The sequence below is a fragment of the Taudactylus pleione genome, unplaced genomic scaffold, assembly GCF_031769625.1.
Source record: "Taudactylus pleione unplaced genomic scaffold, aTauple2 ptg000162l, whole genome shotgun sequence".
NCBI lineage: Eukaryota > Metazoa > Chordata > Amphibia > Anura > Myobatrachidae > Taudactylus > Taudactylus pleione.
In genome coordinates this window covers 5976710-5998474 of record NW_028284564.1, presented here as the reverse complement: position 1 = coordinate 5998474, position 21765 = coordinate 5976710, and the positions used below count along the sequence as shown (strand labels likewise).

Below are 21765 nucleotides of genomic sequence, written 5' to 3'. Positions count from 1 at the left end.
TTTTGGATCTATAGTGCAACTGAAATGCCTCAATCACACCATGCATGACTAGTTGTTATACAACTATAGTGTGTGAAAATATGTCCACAGTTGTTGTGTAGTTTTCCCTGGGCTGAAAGTGGTTGCCTCTGAAACTCGACAATTGGAATTCCTGTAGTGAAGCTTAACAGTTTAAGACTGATAACAGTTGTAATAACTCATATACAGAGAGATTGTGATAAATTCCACACACTGGTGTTGGTGCATTGACGGAACATTTTACACTGTCGCTGAAAATAAAGTAGTATCCTTTCTTCTTCGGGTTCCATAGGGTCCACATAAATTACCTTGGGATGTAGTTGGAGTGATCCAGGCACCAAACAGTCAACAAGATTTAGCTCCCAGGATGCACTGGGTCCTCCTCCATACATACTCCGCCCCTGGCTACAGGAAGTCAGTTTTTTGCTGTTTGGTGCACGAGGACCATGCGGTCAGTGGGACTTCAGGAGCAGTCCCCAAACAAGTTTTTTCTGATTCTGTAATACAGACAATGTTGAGGGCACGGAAACCTTCCTCTGCCCGCATTTATTACAGAATTTGGCACTCATTTTTTCAGTGATGTGAACTGAGGAAGTATGACACTAAGGTGTTTAGGGTGCTTTCTTTTCTTCAGGCCGGGTTGGACAGAGGTCTCCGTCTGGCTACTCTGAAGGTGCAGGCCTTGGCACTGTCGGTTTGATTTCAGAGATGTAAGAATATTTTTTTCAGGGTGTTCTGAGGGTTCAGCCTCCCTTTGTTCCCCCATTAGCCCCGTGGGATTTGACATTGGTACTCGGGGTTTTACAGGCTCCCCCATTTGAACCCCTGAAATCAGTAGACCTGAAGTGGTTGACAGCGAAGACCGTTTTACTTCTAGCTATCGCTTTGGCCCGCAGGGTCTCTGATTTTTATCTTTTCGCTCTCCTTTTTTAATATTTCATCAGGATAGAGCTGTTCTTCGTGCCAGGGCCGGCTACCTTCCTAAGGTGGTATCTCTGTTTCATATGAATGAAGAAATTGTGGTTCTGGCTTTGCAAGCTTCTGCCCTTTCGGCTAATGAAGCATCATTGGATGTTGTGCGGGCTCTACATATCTATGTAGACAGCACTAGCTCCGTTAGAAAGACAGATTCTTTATTTGTGTTGTATGGCTGTCATAAGCAAGGCTGGCCAGCTAATAAACAGACTTTGGCCAGATGGTTGCATATGACAATTTCTCAAGCTTACACACAAGCTGATCTTATTGTTTCAGACACGGTTACAGCACATTCTACAAGATCTGTGGGACCATCGTGGGCGGTGCGACGGGGTGCCTCTGCTGAACAGATATGCAGGGCAGCCACGTGGTCTTCCATCCACACTTTTGTAAAATTTTATGCATTTGACACATTTGCCTCTCAGGATGCTTCCCCACCCCTAGGAGGAACTGCTTTGGGACATCACAAGGTAATTTCTGTGGACCCTATGGAATCCGAAGAAGAAAATAAGAGTTCTGGTATAACATACCTTTGTTAATTTTTTCTTCGAGGTCCATAGGGTCCACAGAGCACCCACGCTAACGGAAGTTCTTTTCTGTTGTATTTCTATGATTCCCTCTTCATACAGAGCGTGTGTCTGGAATGCAAGGGTACTTCCTTCCTAAGAGCAGGTTAAATTATAACCTTTATATTCCACAAAATCAAGTACAAATAACCAGATACTTTTTATCCCATCTAGCAGCTATTTATGCTGATTGTCTGTCTGTGAAAATGAGTATAGTACTCTTTTGTAAATTACCCTACAGCATGTTTTTTACTCTAGTTGGCTCCATGCAACCCAGGCACAGAAGGGTTCATGGCCTGCTAAGTAAATAAAAGGGCGAGATAACAAAGGTTATCAGTGTTTAGTGTGCAAGTGTTTCTTTTAAGATGCACTTGCCTTAGGATGTACTGTAAAATCAAGCTGAGTAGTAAATGTTACAAATAATGCCTTTCCGGGTACATTGGGAGCAAGGAAAGAAAAATAAAAAAATTTGTATTAAGGCTACATCGACACAACCTTTTATTTTGTTTGTGTGTAAGTGCTGACCACATTGAAACAGAAAGAAGCACATAAATCAAATATACACATTGAGTTTCACATATCCAAAATGCTTGGGACCAGAAGTATTTTGGATTTCGAATTTTTCCATATTTAGGAATATTTGCATACCATAATGAGAGATTTTAGGAATGTGACCCAAGTTTACACCAAGTATACTTATTTGTTTCATGTGCACATTATACACACAGGGGCCTATGTATCAAAGCTATGCAAGTAATAAAATTGTGAGAGATAAAGTACTAACTATCATTTTTTAAACACAGTCTGCAAAATGTAAATTGGAAGCTGATTGGTTAGTACTCTATCTGTCTCAATTTTATCTCTCTCCCAGCTTTGATACATAGTCCCCACAGCCTGAAGATGATTTTATACGATATTTTTAATAATTTTGTGCATTAAACAAAGTTTTGTTTACATTGAACCATCAGAAAGCAAAGGTGCACTATCTCAGTCGTGTTAAAAAAAAAGTGTTATGTAATATTCCATATTTTAGTATTTTGGATATGGGAGACTCAACCTATACATAATTTCCATGTTCCTGTCTACCAAACACCTGAGCAAGCTCCATGTTGATCTAGCCCAGTGGATCTCAACCTCAGCCCTCTCAGGTTTTTATTTAACAGGTGATGTTTTGAGGATTTCTGTCTGTGGAAGCAGATGGGATAATTACTGACCCAGCAAAATAGGTTAACTTACCTGTGTATGATTAATGAAAGCCACAAAACATGACCTGTTGGTGGTACTTGAGGACTGGAGTTGAGTACCTCCGACCTAGCCTAGTCAACTTTTCAACTGTATAGTTTCCCCTCCCTCACCGTAACAGACGGGATATCTCTAGAGAAAAAAAGTATGTATTTCAATATGACCAAACAGGTGCATTCAATAATGCATTGCATTAATAATTTGTTTTGTTTTCTTTGTGTGCACGTCTTTTGCATATTAAAATTTGCCATTCAAAACTATTGAGCTTCCTATTTGAAATCCCCCCCCCCCCCCCACTTCTAAGGTATCATCGCTCTCTGCTTTTGAATAATAACAAAAATATGTTTTACAGTTTAGGCAGACTGTTGGATTTGCTATCTGCAATAATTAACAGTGACTCCAAGCACTTTGACAGTATAAGTAGGTTTTTCTCTTTTTACATTATTAATTCTGCAGGCAAAAGCCACAGTGCTTCTGAGAAGCATTACATGTCTTTGTTGACGGCTTACAGTTTTATAAACTCTAAATGAGCTTATTGCCTTTTAACCATCATGAGTGTGAGCCTTCAGATTGGAGCACTGCCAACCACCTACAAGTAGAGGGGGGGGGAGATGAATAGTTTAATTGTAGAGCAAATCATTTGTTTACAGATTAAAACCTAGTTGGTAGCCAACTGCTACGGACAAAGAAGTTAAGAATAAGGTGCTGAGGTACAGGAAATGAATGTCTGACTATAGATTGTGTCACTGTTGTGGTATTGCTCCCTGGATTTTCACAAGGGTAATGAATTGTGAGGACACTACTTCTAAGCCTTCTGTGTCTCTTAAAATAACAGAGGTTGGGGGGCAGGGAAATGTGTTGGTTTGTTTATGCTGTCTGACTGGAACCAGATAAGCCAGACTACTCCCAGCAATTGCACTCCAGTTATTGGCAGGGTGGCCGGCTTCTTTTGTTAAACTGTCTGAATTAAGACAAAAAAAAGTGAGAAAGGAGAATGCTTGTGAATTTGAACAAACACAATAGTCTCTCTAAGTATTGCAATCTTGTCTGCTCACGGAGGCATGGACAAGAAGAACTGTGCAAACTGGCGTGTCTCAGTTTCGCCTAGGGTGCTTTAATTTCCTTTTAAAATCTTTGTGGCTACTATCACTGAAAAGAAAACAAATGCAAAATATACACCCAATATTTTTTTTTCAATTACTTGGCATCATTAAGCATATAAAAAGCATGTGTGTAAAGTTAGATCTGAAAACCCCACTAATGATTATATGTACTCCAGTACAGTAACTGTACAAAGTGTTTGATCTAGGTTATCGTGATAGATACCCCACAGATTTTCTAACGAGTGTGTTCAGTTTTCTCAGAATGAATAGAGCGTACACAGCACTCTGATAATCTGTGGGAGAGATTGTCATTTGTCAGCACTCTGTGATGGTGGGTGGAATATAACCATGCAGGGCGTTTGGACTGGAGCCAAACTGTATGGATTTATTTGTAGAAGCGATTGGACTTTCAGACAGCACTGTGTAATGTGTGACTAGTGTCTATTCTGTGTCTCATCCAGTTTCCAAATTAAATCTGTTTGAGATACAACACTCCGGTCTGTACCCCAACTGTCATTTCTCATGGTCGTTACTTCACTGCAGTTTGCATCTGAACTGCAAATCTGCTGAGCTAGTCATGTAGTTCTTGAGCCTACATTGTAAATAATTAATCTCCGTCCCCTTCCTATTGTTACTTTTTAAATAATGTATCTTTAATTGTTATTTCTTTACAGACAATGAGTCTATTGTAACTAAATTAAAATCTAGGCTGTTTGAGCAGGACACACACACATAGGGCCGTATTCAATTAGAAGCGAAAAGCAGTTTTCCGCTGAGAAATTTCGCCGATCGGGGCTATTCGTGTGGTCGGAACATATCTCCAAATTCAATTCCAGATGATTTTCGCCTACACGGAAAGTCAATGCAATGTAATAGGTGGAAAAGATTTGCCTAAGAATAGCAGGAGAAAATAAGTGCAACATTTTTATTTTGGCGTGCAAACGTGGGGAAACCACTCAGCACCCTTGGGACAGCCCCCAAAGGACAACTGTCAAAAAATTAAGGGGAAAAACTTAAGAGCACCCCAAAAAAGTACAAAGTGGGGGTACAAGCATAAAAAATAGCCTTCTTAGGGGTCTGCAAGGATGGGTCAGGTGTTTTGGGGATTTCAGGTGCATGCAACAAGTGCGATTTTTCACGTTTCTTTAAACTTCACCTTAGACAATTTAAAAGATACTAGCACCCATTTTCAAGTACCCCAAATTTGACTGGACTACTTATTTTCACCAAAAAATACAGCTTAATGCCATTCTTCACCACTTTTACAAGGACGCTAATAACAAGGATTTAAAACAACTTCAGTACCCCAATTAGTTGAATTAGGGCTATTGGAACACTTCTATATTGATCCCCAATGTTAGTGCATCTTTTTGGGGGGTTCAGACTGATTTCCCCTATTCTGGTGGTACTCTTCGCCTGTTCTGCACTTGCCGCTTGCCGTTTTCACCTGGTTAGTAATTGAATAGGGCGAAAAGCGGGGACGCGCACGATTAGTTTTCGCGTCCAAAACATGAGATGTAGGCGAAAAGTCGGGTAGGCGGAACTTTTTCACGGAGACAAAACTAATTGAAAACGGCCCATAGTTTGATACCTTCCCTGCTATAATAGTGTTTACTTCAGAGCCGGCCCTAGCCAAATTAGTGCCCTACGCAAGATTTTGGGTGGTTTCCACCCCCCTGCCCGTGGGATCCTGAAGAGGGGTGTGGCCCCACGGAAGGGGCTCTCGCCCACCATAGTATCCCACTATTCCAGCACAGCACAGTATCAGCACCCTTCCTCACCCACCACCCCCATCCCAGCAGAACACTCCTCTCCCAGCAGTAAGCACCACAGCACCCCAGCCCTCTCCCAGTTCCAAACTTACTTTATTGAGCTCAGCCTGCAGAGCTGTCTGACGCGAGGTACAGGAAGCCGCGGGCAGTAGACCCGCTTTTCCCGTCTCAGATTGGCAGCTGTGTGTGATGATTGCTGGAGGTGGAGCCCAGAGTCGTGAGGTGTGACTCATTATTCCAAGCTCCGCAAAGGCCCATGGTGCAACAGCACTTCCGTGGACATTACTTAAAGTCCTGAATAAGTCACTGCCCATGTGCAGAAGCTCATGCTGATTGTGTGACGCCTCAGAGACGGCTCGGCGCTAACCACTAGCCCCCATCCATGTGCTCAACCCCCGCAAACTGCCACCGGCTGTTCTGCCGCTGCCTGCTCACTGTTTGCTGCAGCCAGGCCCGATCGCAGCTGTCAGCTGAGCTCCGATCATGGATGCTGTGCAGCGACAGTAGCCATTGCCAGAGTCTCTGCCCAGCCGACAGCAGGTCCCCCGGCCTTGCCTGCACCAAACCTCCACTGGCCCTAGGCAGACTTGAATGCCCCTAGGCATTCCAAATGCCCTAGGCATCTGCTTAGTTTGTCTATGCCTAGGGCCGGCTCTGGTTTAATTGTTATGTGGAAGTCATGCTTTGATAGGAACTTTGATTTCAAGTGCCAGAACACGATAATTGCAATAGAATGTGTCCTTACACATCTTTGCTGCAGTCACGCAGATAGCCCCTCTTGGCGCACCACGTCGCGTGAGACTCTGCTACAGCCTGTCGTCTTTTTGCCAAAATGGAAAAAAGGACTCACCAACAGACTGTGCTTATTCAATTTAAATGCGACACTTGTATATTTGTGTGCAACTGAGTCTCTGAATCTGTTCATGAAGTACTAAAATGTAGTGGCCGCAGCTTTTTTCATCCCAAGTCTCTTTGTGCTTCTCAGGTGCATAAACAGATATACAAGTATTGCATAACAAATTAATCAGCACAGTAGGCTGCTGCGTCTGAGTCGCATCATGATAGCAGAGTAGCACGGGATCTGGCGGCTCACTCACGCCTGGCAAGTCGCACTGCATGGCTTATTGAGGTTAGATGTATGAGGACACATCTGTATGTGCTTTTATGTACGTAACGGTGACTTTACCGAGAAAATTATGCAACTCATTTTCTCATAAATGTATGGAATTTACCAGTGTAGTAAGGCGTTCTTTTATGGACTTCAAAAGCAATGATGGGCGAGTAGAGGTGAGTTGAGCGTTACCTTTGGTGATGTCATTTTTGGGGAGAAAATATTCCTGCTAAGAGAAGAAAACAGATAATTGTGAATGCAGAACATTAAAAAATAATTTACTAAAAATGTAAAGCATCTGCACAAGGGTTAGTGGTCTTTCATGTCTTCCCCATTAGTTTCCGGATGTAAAGGCCCTAAAGGGATTGTGTGGTCTATGAAGTGACAGCTGTTCCCTTCTATCAGATAGCTCATACTGGCTCCTACAATATGCCTGTCACATATATGTACATGTGTAAATAATATAAAATCTAATTTTTTGTCTTTGTCTCTAGGTTACCGCACTCTGAACAGAGACTATGCAATACACAAAAAAACATATCCATAATGTATGTTCATCTATAATATGTTGGAGAATAAAATGTCTGTTTGGCTACATACTGTTTTATTTTTTACAAGGCTGAAGAGTAAAGATAACTATGTACCAGTTTGCAACGTCTACAGTTACAGATTGTAGATTACAGCAATAAAGCTCAATGGCAAGTTCTAACATTTAAAAAAAACAAAAAAAAAACCCCTGCAGGCTGTATGGTTGAATATACAACTTCAACTTCTGCTAAATTGGACCATTTACAATTAATCCATTTTTATTTTAAAATAATTTATAACGTTTATATGGTATATGCAGGCTACACAGAGATTATTTTTCAGCTCTGATTTGACTTCCACTAAAGCTCTCTTAAAAAGTACTGTATATCATAAGTATTTTCAAATGGCATTATACACACCCCATTACCTCCAAGCCAATGATTAAGGGGCAAATTGAATTGTAAATGGTAAAATCTTGGTTTCGGCAGCTTGATTTAGCACGTATAACGCATGGTAATTTTGCATACCTCAGCATTGCGTTCCTATGTAATGCGCAATTTAATTGTGAAAAGCTTATCCCTGCTGTCGCGCAGTATTTCTTTATGATGTTAGCCGCCATAAAGAATGAAACTGGGTAAATCAGTCTGTACCCCAAAAAAGTGCAAACTAATGTTGGATAACAGTATAGGAGTCTATTAGTTGCCAAAAGCAACATATTTGGAGGCCTTAAAGGTGTAAAATGGCTGATTTTTTTGCATTTTTTAATAACCGCAAAGAAATTATAGAAAGTAAGTGTTTTTCAGCAAATTAATGTTGTAAATGAATTTGTGGTTCAAATACCTATGAGTTGGTTTTTGTGCCATTTTAGGCCACTTTTAATTAAAAATAAAACAAAAACCTATAACTCCCACCTACAAGCTTAAAAACACCTGTCACATCAATACAGCACCCCCATATACCTTTTTCACATCATTTAATCCACTATTTTGGATTTTGCAGGATATTGCCTCAAAAATGACATGTCAATATTGGCCAAAGTATGCTATTTAATTCTTATAAGTAGTTTGAGTCCCATGGGTTCTGAACCAATGGCCTGAGTCAGAGATGGACACACAGCCAATGTTTTCACAAATGGTTGATGTTTTTTCTTCTGCACATGCATCTGAATCGCACTGTGCTTGTGCCGCAATGGTCTATCAACGGATTGACAGTTTAGGACTGTATGTGGGGGTAACAGGTGTGACGACTCAAATGCAGGCCTGTCCCAACCGTTATGCCTGCGTCTGCGAATCTGTATGCAGTTGTTAAGGCGTCTTTGTTCTGTTTAGCCATTCTGCATGGCCATGGGGTTACTAAGATGTTTGATGATTGACGACGTACGTCCGATAGTTGCGTATTTGTACTCAAGCGTCGAACTTGAGACGCCGCAAGTGAGCGTCTCAATACAAATCCTGGTGGCTGCAACATTTTTCATATTTTCACACAGCTGCTGCATATGGGATCAAGCCCGAGGTCCCTACTTTTTTACCTTTTTAAAATAGGGATTTTCCCCAACACATGCTCAGGGTCTGTGAACAAAAAGCTGTGTTAATTCTTATAGAGCAGTAATGGGATTTAATGTATGCGACTATTTGAATAGGGAAAAGTTTGCGCCCGGCCATGTAAGTTGCATTTATCCACGTAAACGGGTTAACGCTCCCTATTGAATGTTGCCCTAAATATCTGATGAGATAACTGTAAAATCTCAACTGAATAGGTTTCAAAAACATTTTTGTATTCCCTGGAAAGCAGGCGAGTTTTTTTCTTCCTTTGAAGAATTAGAGTTTTGTGCCCTGACCCCCATCTGCCGCTTATTTCTCATTCCATCAAAAATAAAGAAGCTTTTTCCCTCTTGGCTTGCAGCAAAGGGCTTTGTAACATAGAGGTTCTATTACAGAAGTGTAGCCGATAGAGACTCTGTAAAGTATTAATGTTTAGTTGTGTCCTTACGTGCTCTTTGTATTGTTTATTGTTATTAGAGGATGTTTTTTTGTTTTGTTTAGTTTTAGTATACATATTTCATCTTCCTTAATAACATTAGCAAAATGTAAACTGAATATGCTGCTTTTCTAGTCTTAGCATAATGTTACAAAAGCAATTAATACTGATGATTGCAACTAGATTCTGGGGAGGTCAGCCATATTTAATACAATTATTCCACAATGATAACTTTTTATAGTAGAATATAATTTGCTGCACTTCTGACATTAAAGCTGGGCCACGCAGTAGCAGGCCGGTTCCTTGGTACAAATGCTTGGCGAGAAAATCAACACCCAATTTAGTCATATATGTAGGTGAACAACGGGACGTGATCCTGCCATTCGTTTTTTTTTGTGTTTGGCATGATTGGTACTTGGTGTGATTGGCAGGTGACTGCTATTGATGTGTGTGTGTGTGATCTACTTTGGTAATCTGACATTTTCTTTCTTAACATGACCGATAATATGTGGTGGTTTTCAGGCCACATACAGCAACATGCTGTAAATATTCTGTTCCGGGTGCTCCGGTTCCTCCCACAATCCCAAAGTATACTGGTAGGTTAATTGGTTCCCAACAAAAAAATGATTCTAATGTGTAAATATGTGCATGTACATGCGGTAGCAAATCTAGATTGTCAGCTCCTCTGGCGCAGGGACAGATGTGAATGGCCAAATATTCTCCTGAAAAGTGCTGCGGAATATGTGTGCACTTTATAAATAACTTGTAATATAGTAATACACACCACTGTGGAGAACTATATGAAACTAGTATTAGGGTCGCTACCTGGTGTGTCCATAGCTGCTGTTTGTTTTTTATTTCTTCTCCTCACCATAATCTCTATCCTCCTTTTCCAGGCGTCTCTCTGCCACTAACCCTTTCTCATCCGTCTAATAGGGGGCATGCATTAGTAGGGGGAGAAATGGTCTGCCTCTGACTGTGCATTATATAAATAGATAATTAAATGTATTGTATTGTAATTTCAAATACCTGAATTTTTATTAACTATAAATAACAAAGGTTATCATCCTACAGATCCTCATTGTTAACCCAGTAAATGTTTGCTCCTATTTAATTGCTGGTTTTGGGGAAAAAGATATCTTGAACAGTTTTTCCCGGTTACTCTAATGCCTGGTACACACTAGACCAGTGGTTCTCAAACTCTGTCCTAAGGACCCCACACAGGTCACATTTTGCAGGTCACCCAGCAGGTGCACTGGTGTACTCATTACTCACTGACACATTTTAAAAGATCCACAAGTGGACCTAATAGCTCACTTGTGATTCTGTGAGGAGACCTGGAATATATGCACTGTTTGGGGTCCTGAGGATAGAGTTTGAGAACCTGTGCACTAGACAATATATTGGCCAATGTGTACACATTATGCTGCTGACGATGCGCGCTCATTGGAACTGCATGACAATGGGCACGCATCATCAGCATGGCCCCTGCTGTCGCTTCGGGCATTAGCAATTGTGTATGCACTTGCCGATCCCTACACCTTTGCTGGGTCCTGCCGCACATGACATCGAGATGGGTACACAAGCTTTAAGCGCTAAAGTTATTGTTACTATTCTGCCTAGTCACTATTGTGACGTGTATAAGACCTTTTAGGTTTTGTATCTCATAGACTTGAAAAAGCCTTTTCAGATCTACTTCAATTTCCCAAATTCATAAATGATGCAAGTCCGTTGTTTAGACTACTTTAGGCATAGTAGTAGGATGTCTTATTTCAGTGGCTGTAATACTGTGGCAAGTATTCAGTTCAGCCCTCCCCTTATTAATATTCTTTATGATGCAAGCTTTTAAAGCCGAGGATTGGACGCTAATCTCCCAGATCTCAAGGGCTTTTGGCTGTAGCCCATAATTGATGTGTTCACGTAGCTGTTGTCTGACTCATAATTAGACAGCAGTGTTATCCTGCAGCTAAATCTGTGCTGCTCATAAATTTTACTTGATCAACTATTGTATCATGCCTTCTGTATAGTTTATAGGTTTTTGTTTTTTGTTTTTTTTAAAGAAAATCTATACGTTAAGGAAAATAAAAGCCAGAGGCAGTTCATGAGTCTGTCATTATGGATTAGCTGCATTTTTATCCTTTTCTGGAAACCAATATGATTTGTTATACATTTCTCCTTGCAGCTTGTATGATAAAATAATTAGCATATCCCCTGACAAATGTGGCTTAGAAACAGTTTGTTCCACATGCTTTTTCAAATCATAATGCCTTCATTGCCTTGTAATATTTCTGCCATTTAATTACCTGTTCTTTCATATTATAGATGTATAATAACTTGTTTTTCTACTGAAAATCTATGTATTATTATTCTTCCTCTACAGTTCAGCATATTAAACACTAGTTACATCACTGAGTGGCTGCTACACATACAATTATGTTTCCTTTGGATTGATGAATGGGATAGAAATGTTGACCAAATACCAAGGACATTGACAAACTTTGTGTACACCAACTTCAAATTTTGTCATTATCTCCATTTGGCATTGGGAATGGCCATTTCTTTTTACTTTATAGTAGGCACCAGAAGCTAGATGGCAAAAAACACAATGTCTGTGTAACTTGGTCCTAAGCACTGCATAATATTGTATGTCCTATATAAAAATAATATAATTTACCAATTTGTCACACTTGTTGCCTAACACTTGGTATTCTGAGTGCTATTGGATTGTTACCACTGACATACTCATGAGCCCTCCTCATATACAGTCAGGTGCATAAATATTGGGACATGGACAGAATTTTCATATTTTGGCCTCTATTCACCACCACAATGGCTTTGAAATGAAACAAACAAGATGTGCTTTTACTGCAGACTTTCAGATTTAATTTGAGGGTAATTACATCCAAATCATTTGAATGGTGCAGGAATTACAACGGTTTCTATATGTGCCTCCCACTTTTTAAGGGGCCAAAAGTAATGGGACCCTGATTGTGCCCGCTTTGTGTGTCTTCTCCCCCCGTACCTCTGAGGCAGTGCAGGACCTATCTACACTTCTACAGTGGGGTCAGACTCCAGAGCCCCCTCTCGGGCAACGCAGGGACCGATTCTGTTCATCTCCAGCCTCTACCACCAGCAGCTGCACGGCAACTGTTGCTGGGAGAGCTGCTGCTGGCAGTGGAGGCTGGAGATGAGCAGAATAGTCCCCAGATAATGACGCCAGAGCAGCTCTGGCCAGGGGAACACCTTGAGAGATGGGGGCTTAGGGGAGCTCGCCCCCTGTGCCTCCACCTTAATCAGGCTGTGTGTGTGTATGTATATATATATATATATATATATAGATATATAGATTGTAAGCTTGCAAGCAGGGCCCTCTTACCTCTATGTCTGTCTGTTATTACCCTGTTTTGTTCTATCAATGTTTCCAATTGTAAAGCGCAACGGAATATGCTGCGCTATATAAGAAACTGTTAATAAATAAATTAAATAAATATATATATATAATGATCAAATATTGATGTCTGCAAGTTCCGGTTGCCAGTTTATTTATTTAAAAGCAATTTTCTGCTCATCTTAAAATAGAAGATGACCTAATGACCTAATACTTAAGAGTATCTTCTGACATTCAGAAGTCTCCACATAAATTCCAGTTGATGACTGAGCCTTGTAGATATTACACTGTATGTAATCCCTTAAACTCACTCAGTTAGTATATAAAATCTCAAGTGCAAATAATCACAGGTGGTAGTCAATTTAATTGTCCATATAGGTATTCAATTAGTCTGTTAATTTTTTATTAAATCTGTGTATGTATATTGTTATGCATGTGCATTGGTATACCTGCGGGTGAGAGCCCTGTATTGATCTAATGAGAAATGTATTTACAATTTTTCTTGGTTCATATTGTTAATAGGGCAATCACATAGTGCAGACAGCTGCATGATTAGAGGGCTAGTGTACTTTTTGTGACACACAGCAATGTTTATATGTTGCTAGGCAACATCTGACGCTGATTCCTGTGGCGTGGTTGCGCGCCCTGGCATGTATGGTAACATAGTGGGTAGTTGTCCTAGGTTACCTTATAATGTTGAGATGCAGCCCTGCAGAGATTTGTTGTTCAATATGAGACTTGGTTTTGTCTCTGCCTAAGGGGGTGTGGCCAGACGTGTCAGCATGGTGTTAGTATGGAGATCTTGATTACTAGGCTCTCACCTGCTATGTATTACCTCTGCTATTTATGAAATGGTGTTAGCTGTCTGTGTTACACTCCTGTCTTGATGGCTTGAACATTGTGACAATTCTGAACCTTGACAAAGGTCTCTCATGGGACCGAAACGTCGGATCGAGCCTTTCATATAACACTGGTGGTATGTAATTAAAATGATGTTTTTCTGCAATGGTGAGTGCCCTCACAGTTTGTGGACCTTCAGATTTTTTCTGATTTGTGTCATTGAGGTTGCACCCGTAATGGACGGTATTGCTGCAGTGAGTGCGGGCCTTATTGGAAATATATATATATATATATATACATACATACATACATACATACATACATACATCATGAAACCGATGATAGCTAACGTTAATTGTTTTCCAGTATTTTTTTTTCCAGAACGTTCATTTAGGATATTTTGTGCTGTAAGTGACCTGTCCATCTTTAAATATTCAGTGAACACCTACATTATACTTTGTAAGGCACTGCGGAACACTTGTGACCCCATATAAATAAATGATGATAATAATAATGTGTATATACTTTGTATGTTGACAATTCTTTGATAGATCATTCGGCTACTGCTCTGTGTGCATCAACACCTGGCAGTAAAAATAACAGTGACAGACTATAAAGACTTTTTTTTTTTTTTTTCTTGGCTTGGTTTGTCCCCTTACCATTGGCAGCTGTTAGACTGTTGTGTATTTTTCCACTTTTAATAGCTGCCTTCCTCTGCTCATCCTCTTTCCCATTTCCAAACTAGCGATAGCACCAGATATCTAAAAGTGGTTTGCATGCATTTTATTCTGCGGTTTCCTTACCCTCAGAAGATACTCCTCCTAGCGGTTTATGTAGTATGCTATTTTTAATTTGACGTGACATTTAATGAAAATGCAACTAGTGAAGACAAAGACACTGAACATCTTATCAATACCTAATTGATATGCCATTAGATCTGTGCTTACAGTCAAATAGCTACATGTCCACACAATGATTCTTATTAGGGCATGTAATCATAGACCATTTCAAATGCACTTATAAATGTGTTGCTGTGATTTCATTGGTTCATGACTATATTACAGTGCAGAGAGTTGTATACTGGAGCCGCACTGAAAAAATCCTGCAGGATTAATTGAGTAGATTGAGTTAATATCTCTTGAACATACCTAAGATAGACTTAGTGGATACCACACATATGTGTGTCAATATTCCTAATATGGATCATAAGACCACAGTCAAGACCTGTCACTAGGAAAGTCTATGGTGCGCCCCAGAGTCAATGTATCAACTAGGGATGTGCAGGCTCGGATAGGTTCGAGTTTGCACGTTGAGTTCGGATTTTTCCCTCCAAAAAAACGGAACTCAGAAAGAGGCAAAACGTCATCTTGCATGGACGAACATCATCATTCCTGGACTTGATTCATAGCGAGCGCTCTGGTCAGAGCGTTCCGCTCTGAATCAGGCCCAGAGTCATCTACTTTGTAAAGTGTTCAATATGTAATTGCATTCATTCAACTCATTGTAGTGTTCAAACTCCTGGCTGACCAAATAATTTGTTCATAATCTGTCCACATTTTGGTCAGAAATGCAAATCAGAACCTACGTCTTTCTGCCGAGAAGCTGCAAAAAGGTCAAACGGAGAGTAGTAGTGGCTACATGTTACAATATGGTGTAGCCAATGCAAAAATGACGGTTGTGGAGGAAGAAAATAGTTCCCACAAACATGTTGCAAAAGTCAGTATCTGAAGTTTGCAAGACAATACTTCAATAGGCCATAAACTGTTTTGAAATCAAGTACAGTTTGGTAATGAAATTATATAAAATTGTTTTTCTTCTTAATGTGGCGGTGTCTTAAAAGTACATTGTTTACAGAATACAATATTTTGCCAATGCTATTCATGGGTATGAGTCTATTATGCTTTAGAACTAGGTGGCTGCCAGTGGTACAGGAAATATTGTCCATGTGAAAAAATGATCAGAGTAAATAGTAACAAATTCTAGCACCTAATATTCAATAAATGGAAGCTGGAGAGGAATTGGACGTCTCAGAAAGATAATGATTGAATGAAAGTCAACATTAAAGTACTTGCAGGAACAAAAGACTAAAGCTTTGTATCCACTTGCCGACTATGGAAAGACTAATCATACAGTCATTCCTGATCCCCTGTAGTGCCTACACTGAACATGACCAATCTGTCGTTATCTGCAGAATGACTGGCATGTTCAGGCGATGATTGATGTCGGAAACGACAAGATTACGATGTAATCGTTCAATCGCTCATTAAAATCGGCTAATGGATATACAGCTTAAGTTTTTGGAATGGGCTTCACAGTCCATAACCTTAAATAATGGACAATATGTGGGTTGATCTCAAACACGCATTGAAAATAAGATGTCCTAAGAGAATTGAAAGACTCTGGCTCCGAGAACTGTTTGGTGTTACTTATTATCAACTGTTAGGGTGCCCAAATTGTTTTGGATATCACATTAAGGGGCAATTTAATTGTTAGCGCTGGTGGCCGGGCACCCGATGGAGCAATTCAATTATTGCTCCGTTCAGGTGTGAACTGCCGCTGGCACCAGCATTTTTGCTTGCCCCATCCTGAAAAGGCAAGCCGAAATGTGCAAAGAGTACGTGGTTTGGGCACCCATACAGTACTTTGGGCGCCCTAACCAGGACTTTAGAAGGGTTTAGCCACTATATGCAACTAAACCCTGTCTACTTGGGCGTGACAAGTGGGATAATTAATGGGCGCCCAGAACAATTGATTTACTACATTGGCTGTCTATTAAATATCGCGGTTCCTAAAACAATTGAATCGCCCCTGTGTTTGAAATCTGTTAAATTCAACATTTGTGCATTAACTGTCTAAAAAAAGAAATAAATAAAAAAAAACAATGTTTTATGCTTGCACCCCAGGGGGTGTAATAACTTCAAATGTGTTTATTTCTTTTATTTAAAGAAGTGACGACTATTATATACATAACCACTTCCCATTCACCCCATGTTAAATCCACATCTAGTGGCTCTGGGTCTTTCAGTAATAGCGTATATGTCTGTGTTCTGAATGAATAGCATGCAGTCCCTTCCTCCCCCCCTGCCCTACTGGGATCCAGGCTGTTAATGAAAGCCTTCGGTTACAGAAGTGTGCCTAGGAGCCAGGTTTCCTACATTTGCTCTCAGTAATTGTCCATTAAATCACACATTGTTTTGTACAAAGAGTGATGCATCTTTTAACATTTGTTTCTTTTTCTTCAATATGAATGAGTGGTATTTTTTTTTTTTTTTCTGTTTAATGTTTTGTCCATGACTTCCAATTCAAAAGGTCTGGTAAATGTGGTAGAATGAATGCTACCTTCATCAAAGTGCATTTCGGAAAATAAACCACATGGTATTCTTTGCCAACAGAACACAAGCAAAACTTGTAACTTTAGCTTTACAACATTACAATGTATTTGTGAAGAATGTTGTACATTTTTTCCCTATAATTTTGATGTATTGTTTATATATGTATGTAATAAGTAAATGCTGCAAACAACATGTGTATTTTTTGTTTCTCCAGGTTGACCCCCTGTTTACAGTGCCTGCCCCTCCGCCACCACCAGTTTCTTGCAGCATCCCATCTCCGATTCTGCCATCCTACTTTTCACCATCTTCAACTATCGCTGCACCAGTAGAGCAGCTTCTAGTACGGACTCGATCAGTTGGTGTAAACACATGTGATGTTGGAGTAGTAACTGAACCTGAATGCCTTGGACCTTGTGAACCTGGCACCAGTGTCAACTTGGAAGGGATTGTCTGGCATGAAACTGAAGAAGGTATGCTTAACCTGTTGTGAATTATTTCAAAAAGTCTATTAAAGTGCATGAAGTGATGACTAATTCTCATTCAAAATATTTCAGCTCCTTCAGGAACTTTGAATATATTCTATTCAACCACTGATGTTAGTTTGATTTTGAGAACCCTCTTTAGTTTATGAAAATGTAGTTTTGCTGAATGTACATTTAGACATGATTTGAGTTTTTGTGGCATTAAACAGTCTTAAGTGATCTTTGCTTAATTTTCTTTTTATCTTTAATTTTTAAAGTGTTCACAAATGACGTTATTGAGACTTTGGTTAGCAGCATACAGTTGTGCATATTTAGGGGTTATATTTACTAAAGTGCAGGAGTTTAGAAATGGAGATGTTGCCCATAGCAACCAATCAGATTCTAGGTATTATCTTCTAGAACATGGGTGGGGAACCTTTTTTCTGCCAGGGGCCATTTTGATAGATATAACATTATTTGCTTGGTCCAGTGCAGGCCACGCCCCCTCCGTGTGATGGCACATGGGGGCGGGGCCACAATTGCAGCTGATTACAGAGATGCCAGAAGCATCCTGAGGGTGCTCCGGGAGCTGTAAGGGCTTAAGTATTACTATCTGAAGCATCCTAAGGACGCTCCAGGCGGCATGGCTGCATATATTCTGGCTGCAGGGTGCCATTCTAGGCACCCTGCTAGCCAGATGAGGCTAGCAAAAAAGAAAAGACCAAATGATTCCGTGGGCCTAATACCGCCCCTGGGCCTGAGGTTCCTCACCCCGTTCTAGAAGGTGCTAGATAAATGTTAAGTAGATGGGCAACATCTCCACTTATAAAAACCTGCACTTTAGTAAATATACTCCTTAGTGTTTTATAACAATTAAACAAAATGATTTGAAGTTAGGGCAAGTCCCAGAATTGAATCTTAAATTGCATAATTTTGCTTGTAGTTTCATTTGTATATTGAATATTTTAAGATGCCATTTGTACATTTACGGTTTGATATTTATCCTAGGCGTTATACAGATTGCTTGATTTTGACATGAGTGTAAACTTAATATTTCAGAATAAGTTGATTTTTTTTTTTTTTTTGCAAATTTAGTAGATGGGCGTAATTATAAAGCATCTGTTACCGACACACTATCAAGTAGTCCTATTATAGACTTAAACAATATTCATGAGAATGAAGCAGTCAGCTAATGAAGTTTGGTCATATCTCATGAATATTGGTCATGAATGCTTCAATGATGTCTCTCTTGTACCTAGTGAATTAGTATGTTGTTTTCTCACAAATATTGCTTCAGACTAAAAAAAGTCTAGTCTGTGAGTTAGCTGACAGTGGCTTATGTGTCTTATGGTGTTAAAGATATGTGTTTTCTAAGCTTACATTGTAACCGTATCCTCTCACACCTTGGTGTGTGATTGGTGGAGCTACCAACTCCAGTCCTCTGACATTACACCTTTGATTCAGATGATGCTTCACCTGAGAGTTTGGTTGATGCATTTTATGTGTAGCAACGTATTATGAAAGTTTAGTTAAATCCTGGTCACTTTTTTACATATTGTTTTTGAATATTATAAAATGGCAGGTGTATGATCAATATGCTCTTTTCCCCTTTTAAAACACTTTCTGAAATGTTTAAGATATTCACGAACACTGCAATTTTGGTTGGTCAATTTAGTTGTATTGTCTGTTTACCATAATCTGTAGACATCGACTAAATTAGATTTATTAAGCATTGTAGGAGTAGGTTGAGTGATAAGCAAAATTTTCGAAACTGTAGGTAATATATTTTCCTTGTTTAATGTTTGCCACAATATATTGCACATTTCATCGGCAGAATTTCTCTGTGTGTTCCCAGCCCTACGCCAACCGCACAAAAGAGCCAGATAAATTTAGCGTAATTTTCCCAGCTCTCTGTACACTATAAATTCCATAAAATGCAAATTAGAAATAGAGTGTTTACTGGCCAAACAGAATTGTAAGTCAGTGATTGTATGGCCCATTATGCCTGAAAGCTGCATTTGTACAATATTTTCCTACAATTTTTCGAATTTCTACAGTGAAGTTTATTAAGAATATCTGAGCTAAAAAGAAAACAGACATATTTGTGTTCAGAAATAATTTATGACAAGACGCAGTATTCTGTAAGCATGTTTTCCAATCCTTATTTTTCATGTTTTCAATTAAAAGAATGACAATTGCAAATATTCATGTTTAGATCAAATACTATACTATTTATACCCCAGTACTGGGAAACTACATTTAATTTATCATTATAACATAGAAACTAATAAAATAGTGGTTTGACCTTTCTGCTTTGTCTGTTGTCTTATGCTAATCAGTGTTGTGATAAGCAGTTGTTTACTATTGTGAGAAAAAACAGATTAGCTATTGGAGGGGTTGTTCCAGTCGAATAAACTAAACGGTTCTGACCTTTATTGAATTAAAAAGTGCTTGTTTGCTGGACCATTTCTATTTACAGATGTGCCAGAAGCAAATACTCGCTGTGCTTTGTAGTCTGCAATTTAATAATATTGAATCATCCGAGAGACCAGAAGAATTTCACATTTGCTGCAATCAGAGTGCTTCATTTAGCAGTGAGATGAGGCCAGCATGATTCTTGGTGTAGAACCTATGAGGTATATTTACTAAAGTGCAGGTTTTTAGAAGTGGAGTTGTTGCCCATACGAACAATCAGATTCTTGCGATTGTCTTCTAGAAGGTGCCAAATGAATTATAAGTAGAATCTGATTGGTTGCTATGGGCAATATCTCTACTTCTAATAACATGCACTTTAGTAAATAAAATTGGGCTGCCATGATGTATATTTATGTCTTTATTAAGATATTTATATAGTGCACATATGTTACACAGTGCTTTAAATAGATTATTGTTATTCACATCAGTCCCTGTCCCAGTGGAGTTTAAAATCTATATTCCCTATCACATACACATTAGGGTTATTTTTTTCTCAGAAGCCATTTAACCTACTAGTATGTTTTTGGACTATGAGTGGAAACCGGTGCACCCGGACAAAACCCATGTGCATACCTCGGAAGAACATACATACTCCAAAGATCTAAGGTCCTGGCTGGTCTGATTTGTAATTTTTCACACAGAAATCTTGTTAACTTTAAGACGACCATAAAACCCAGAGGTTTCCAAACTCCGCCATTACAGTCCAGGTTTTAAGTATATCCAAGCTTGAGCATAGTTGACTTAATGAGTACCTCAATCAATTTGATTTAAACATCTGGACTCAAGCATGGATATCCTTAAAACCTGGATTTAATGGCGGAGTTTGGGAACCTCTGCAATAACCTGTTTTTGATGGAATAGTCCATGTTTTTGGGTATAATGTGATGCCAAAAAAAGCTGCTGACTGTACATTTGGTGAGCATTTTTATATATCAACTGTGACATATAAATAGTCCAATGTGTCTGGGCTATGTTCTGTTTACATGTAGAGTTTAAAGTCGAATATGTTAATGTCGTGGTAGTGAATGAATGGTCTATATACAAAATTGTGTGGTAAGATAATAGTGCAGGTTGCATTGGTGCTTTGTCATGTATTTCCTCTAACACCTGGCGGAAGAACTATCTATTTGGCACAGAGATCAATGATGCCAATTTCAAGCTCCATCTGTGATGTATTTACCATACGGTGGAGAGCTTCAATTACTTTTTTATCCCACCACAATCTATTTAAATACTCTAAGCTTTCCACTGCAAAGAATGATTATAGGATCTAAGTAAAACTGGTTCTTAAAAGACAAATAAATTGTTGCCGTGTCAGAATGTAACTAGTTGTTGCAAACGTCTCTGTAATTCATGTTGCTCTTGAGAGAGAACAAAAATCTAACTTGGAAGAAATTGTAATCCTTTAGCCTGTATACAGAAATTGTCTGAGGATGTTTTGAATTTTCAGCGTTTTTGATCTATTCTGTTTTAAAAGCTCATTGGCACGAGAAAATATCGTGTAAAATTGCTTACAGATGCACGGAAGAATTTCCATAACATTTGCGCTGTTACATTTGAAGCACACATGGCATTGTAGAAAGATGTGTAGTCCGTTTTCCTGGTACTGGCTGTTCATGCTATGCACATTTTTCCTCTAATACATTCTCTAGTCTTGTTGATAGTTTTTAAGCTCATTGGTTTACTATTCAATCTAAAATTAAACAATACAATCCAGCAGTTGTGCTGTTATTAACAAACCCTTCTGTTTTATCTCCTCTTTCTGCAAGCCTTTGAGCACTGAATTGGTTATATGAGCTCTGATCACCATAGATGTTAACTGCTGTTGTGCCTATTTCTCTTCATCTGTGCAAAACCAATTGCACTGTTTGAAGTTATGTAAATGAGTTGTTTACTGCTAATTAAAATGCGTCTGTATCTGGGCCAAGGGGATCCTAAACCATATGATTGCTCAGAGCTGTGATTCAGTTGCCTGTT

General features: G+C 39.3%; 1 protein-coding gene across 4 annotated transcripts in view; it reads left to right on the top strand.

Moving 5' to 3' along the window:
• The window catches only part of ZNF608 (zinc finger protein 608), a 98769-nt gene that overhangs the window by 22890 nt on the left and 54114 nt on the right, over positions 1 to 21765 (top strand). For all 4 annotated transcript variants that reach the window (XM_088475100.1, XM_088475099.1, XM_088475103.1 and 1 more), the window contains one exon: positions 17067 to 17322. In XM_088475100.1, the coding sequence (XP_088331226.1) occupies positions 17067 to 17322 (256 nt within the window). The remainder of the gene's footprint in view (positions 1 to 17066; positions 17323 to 21765) is intronic.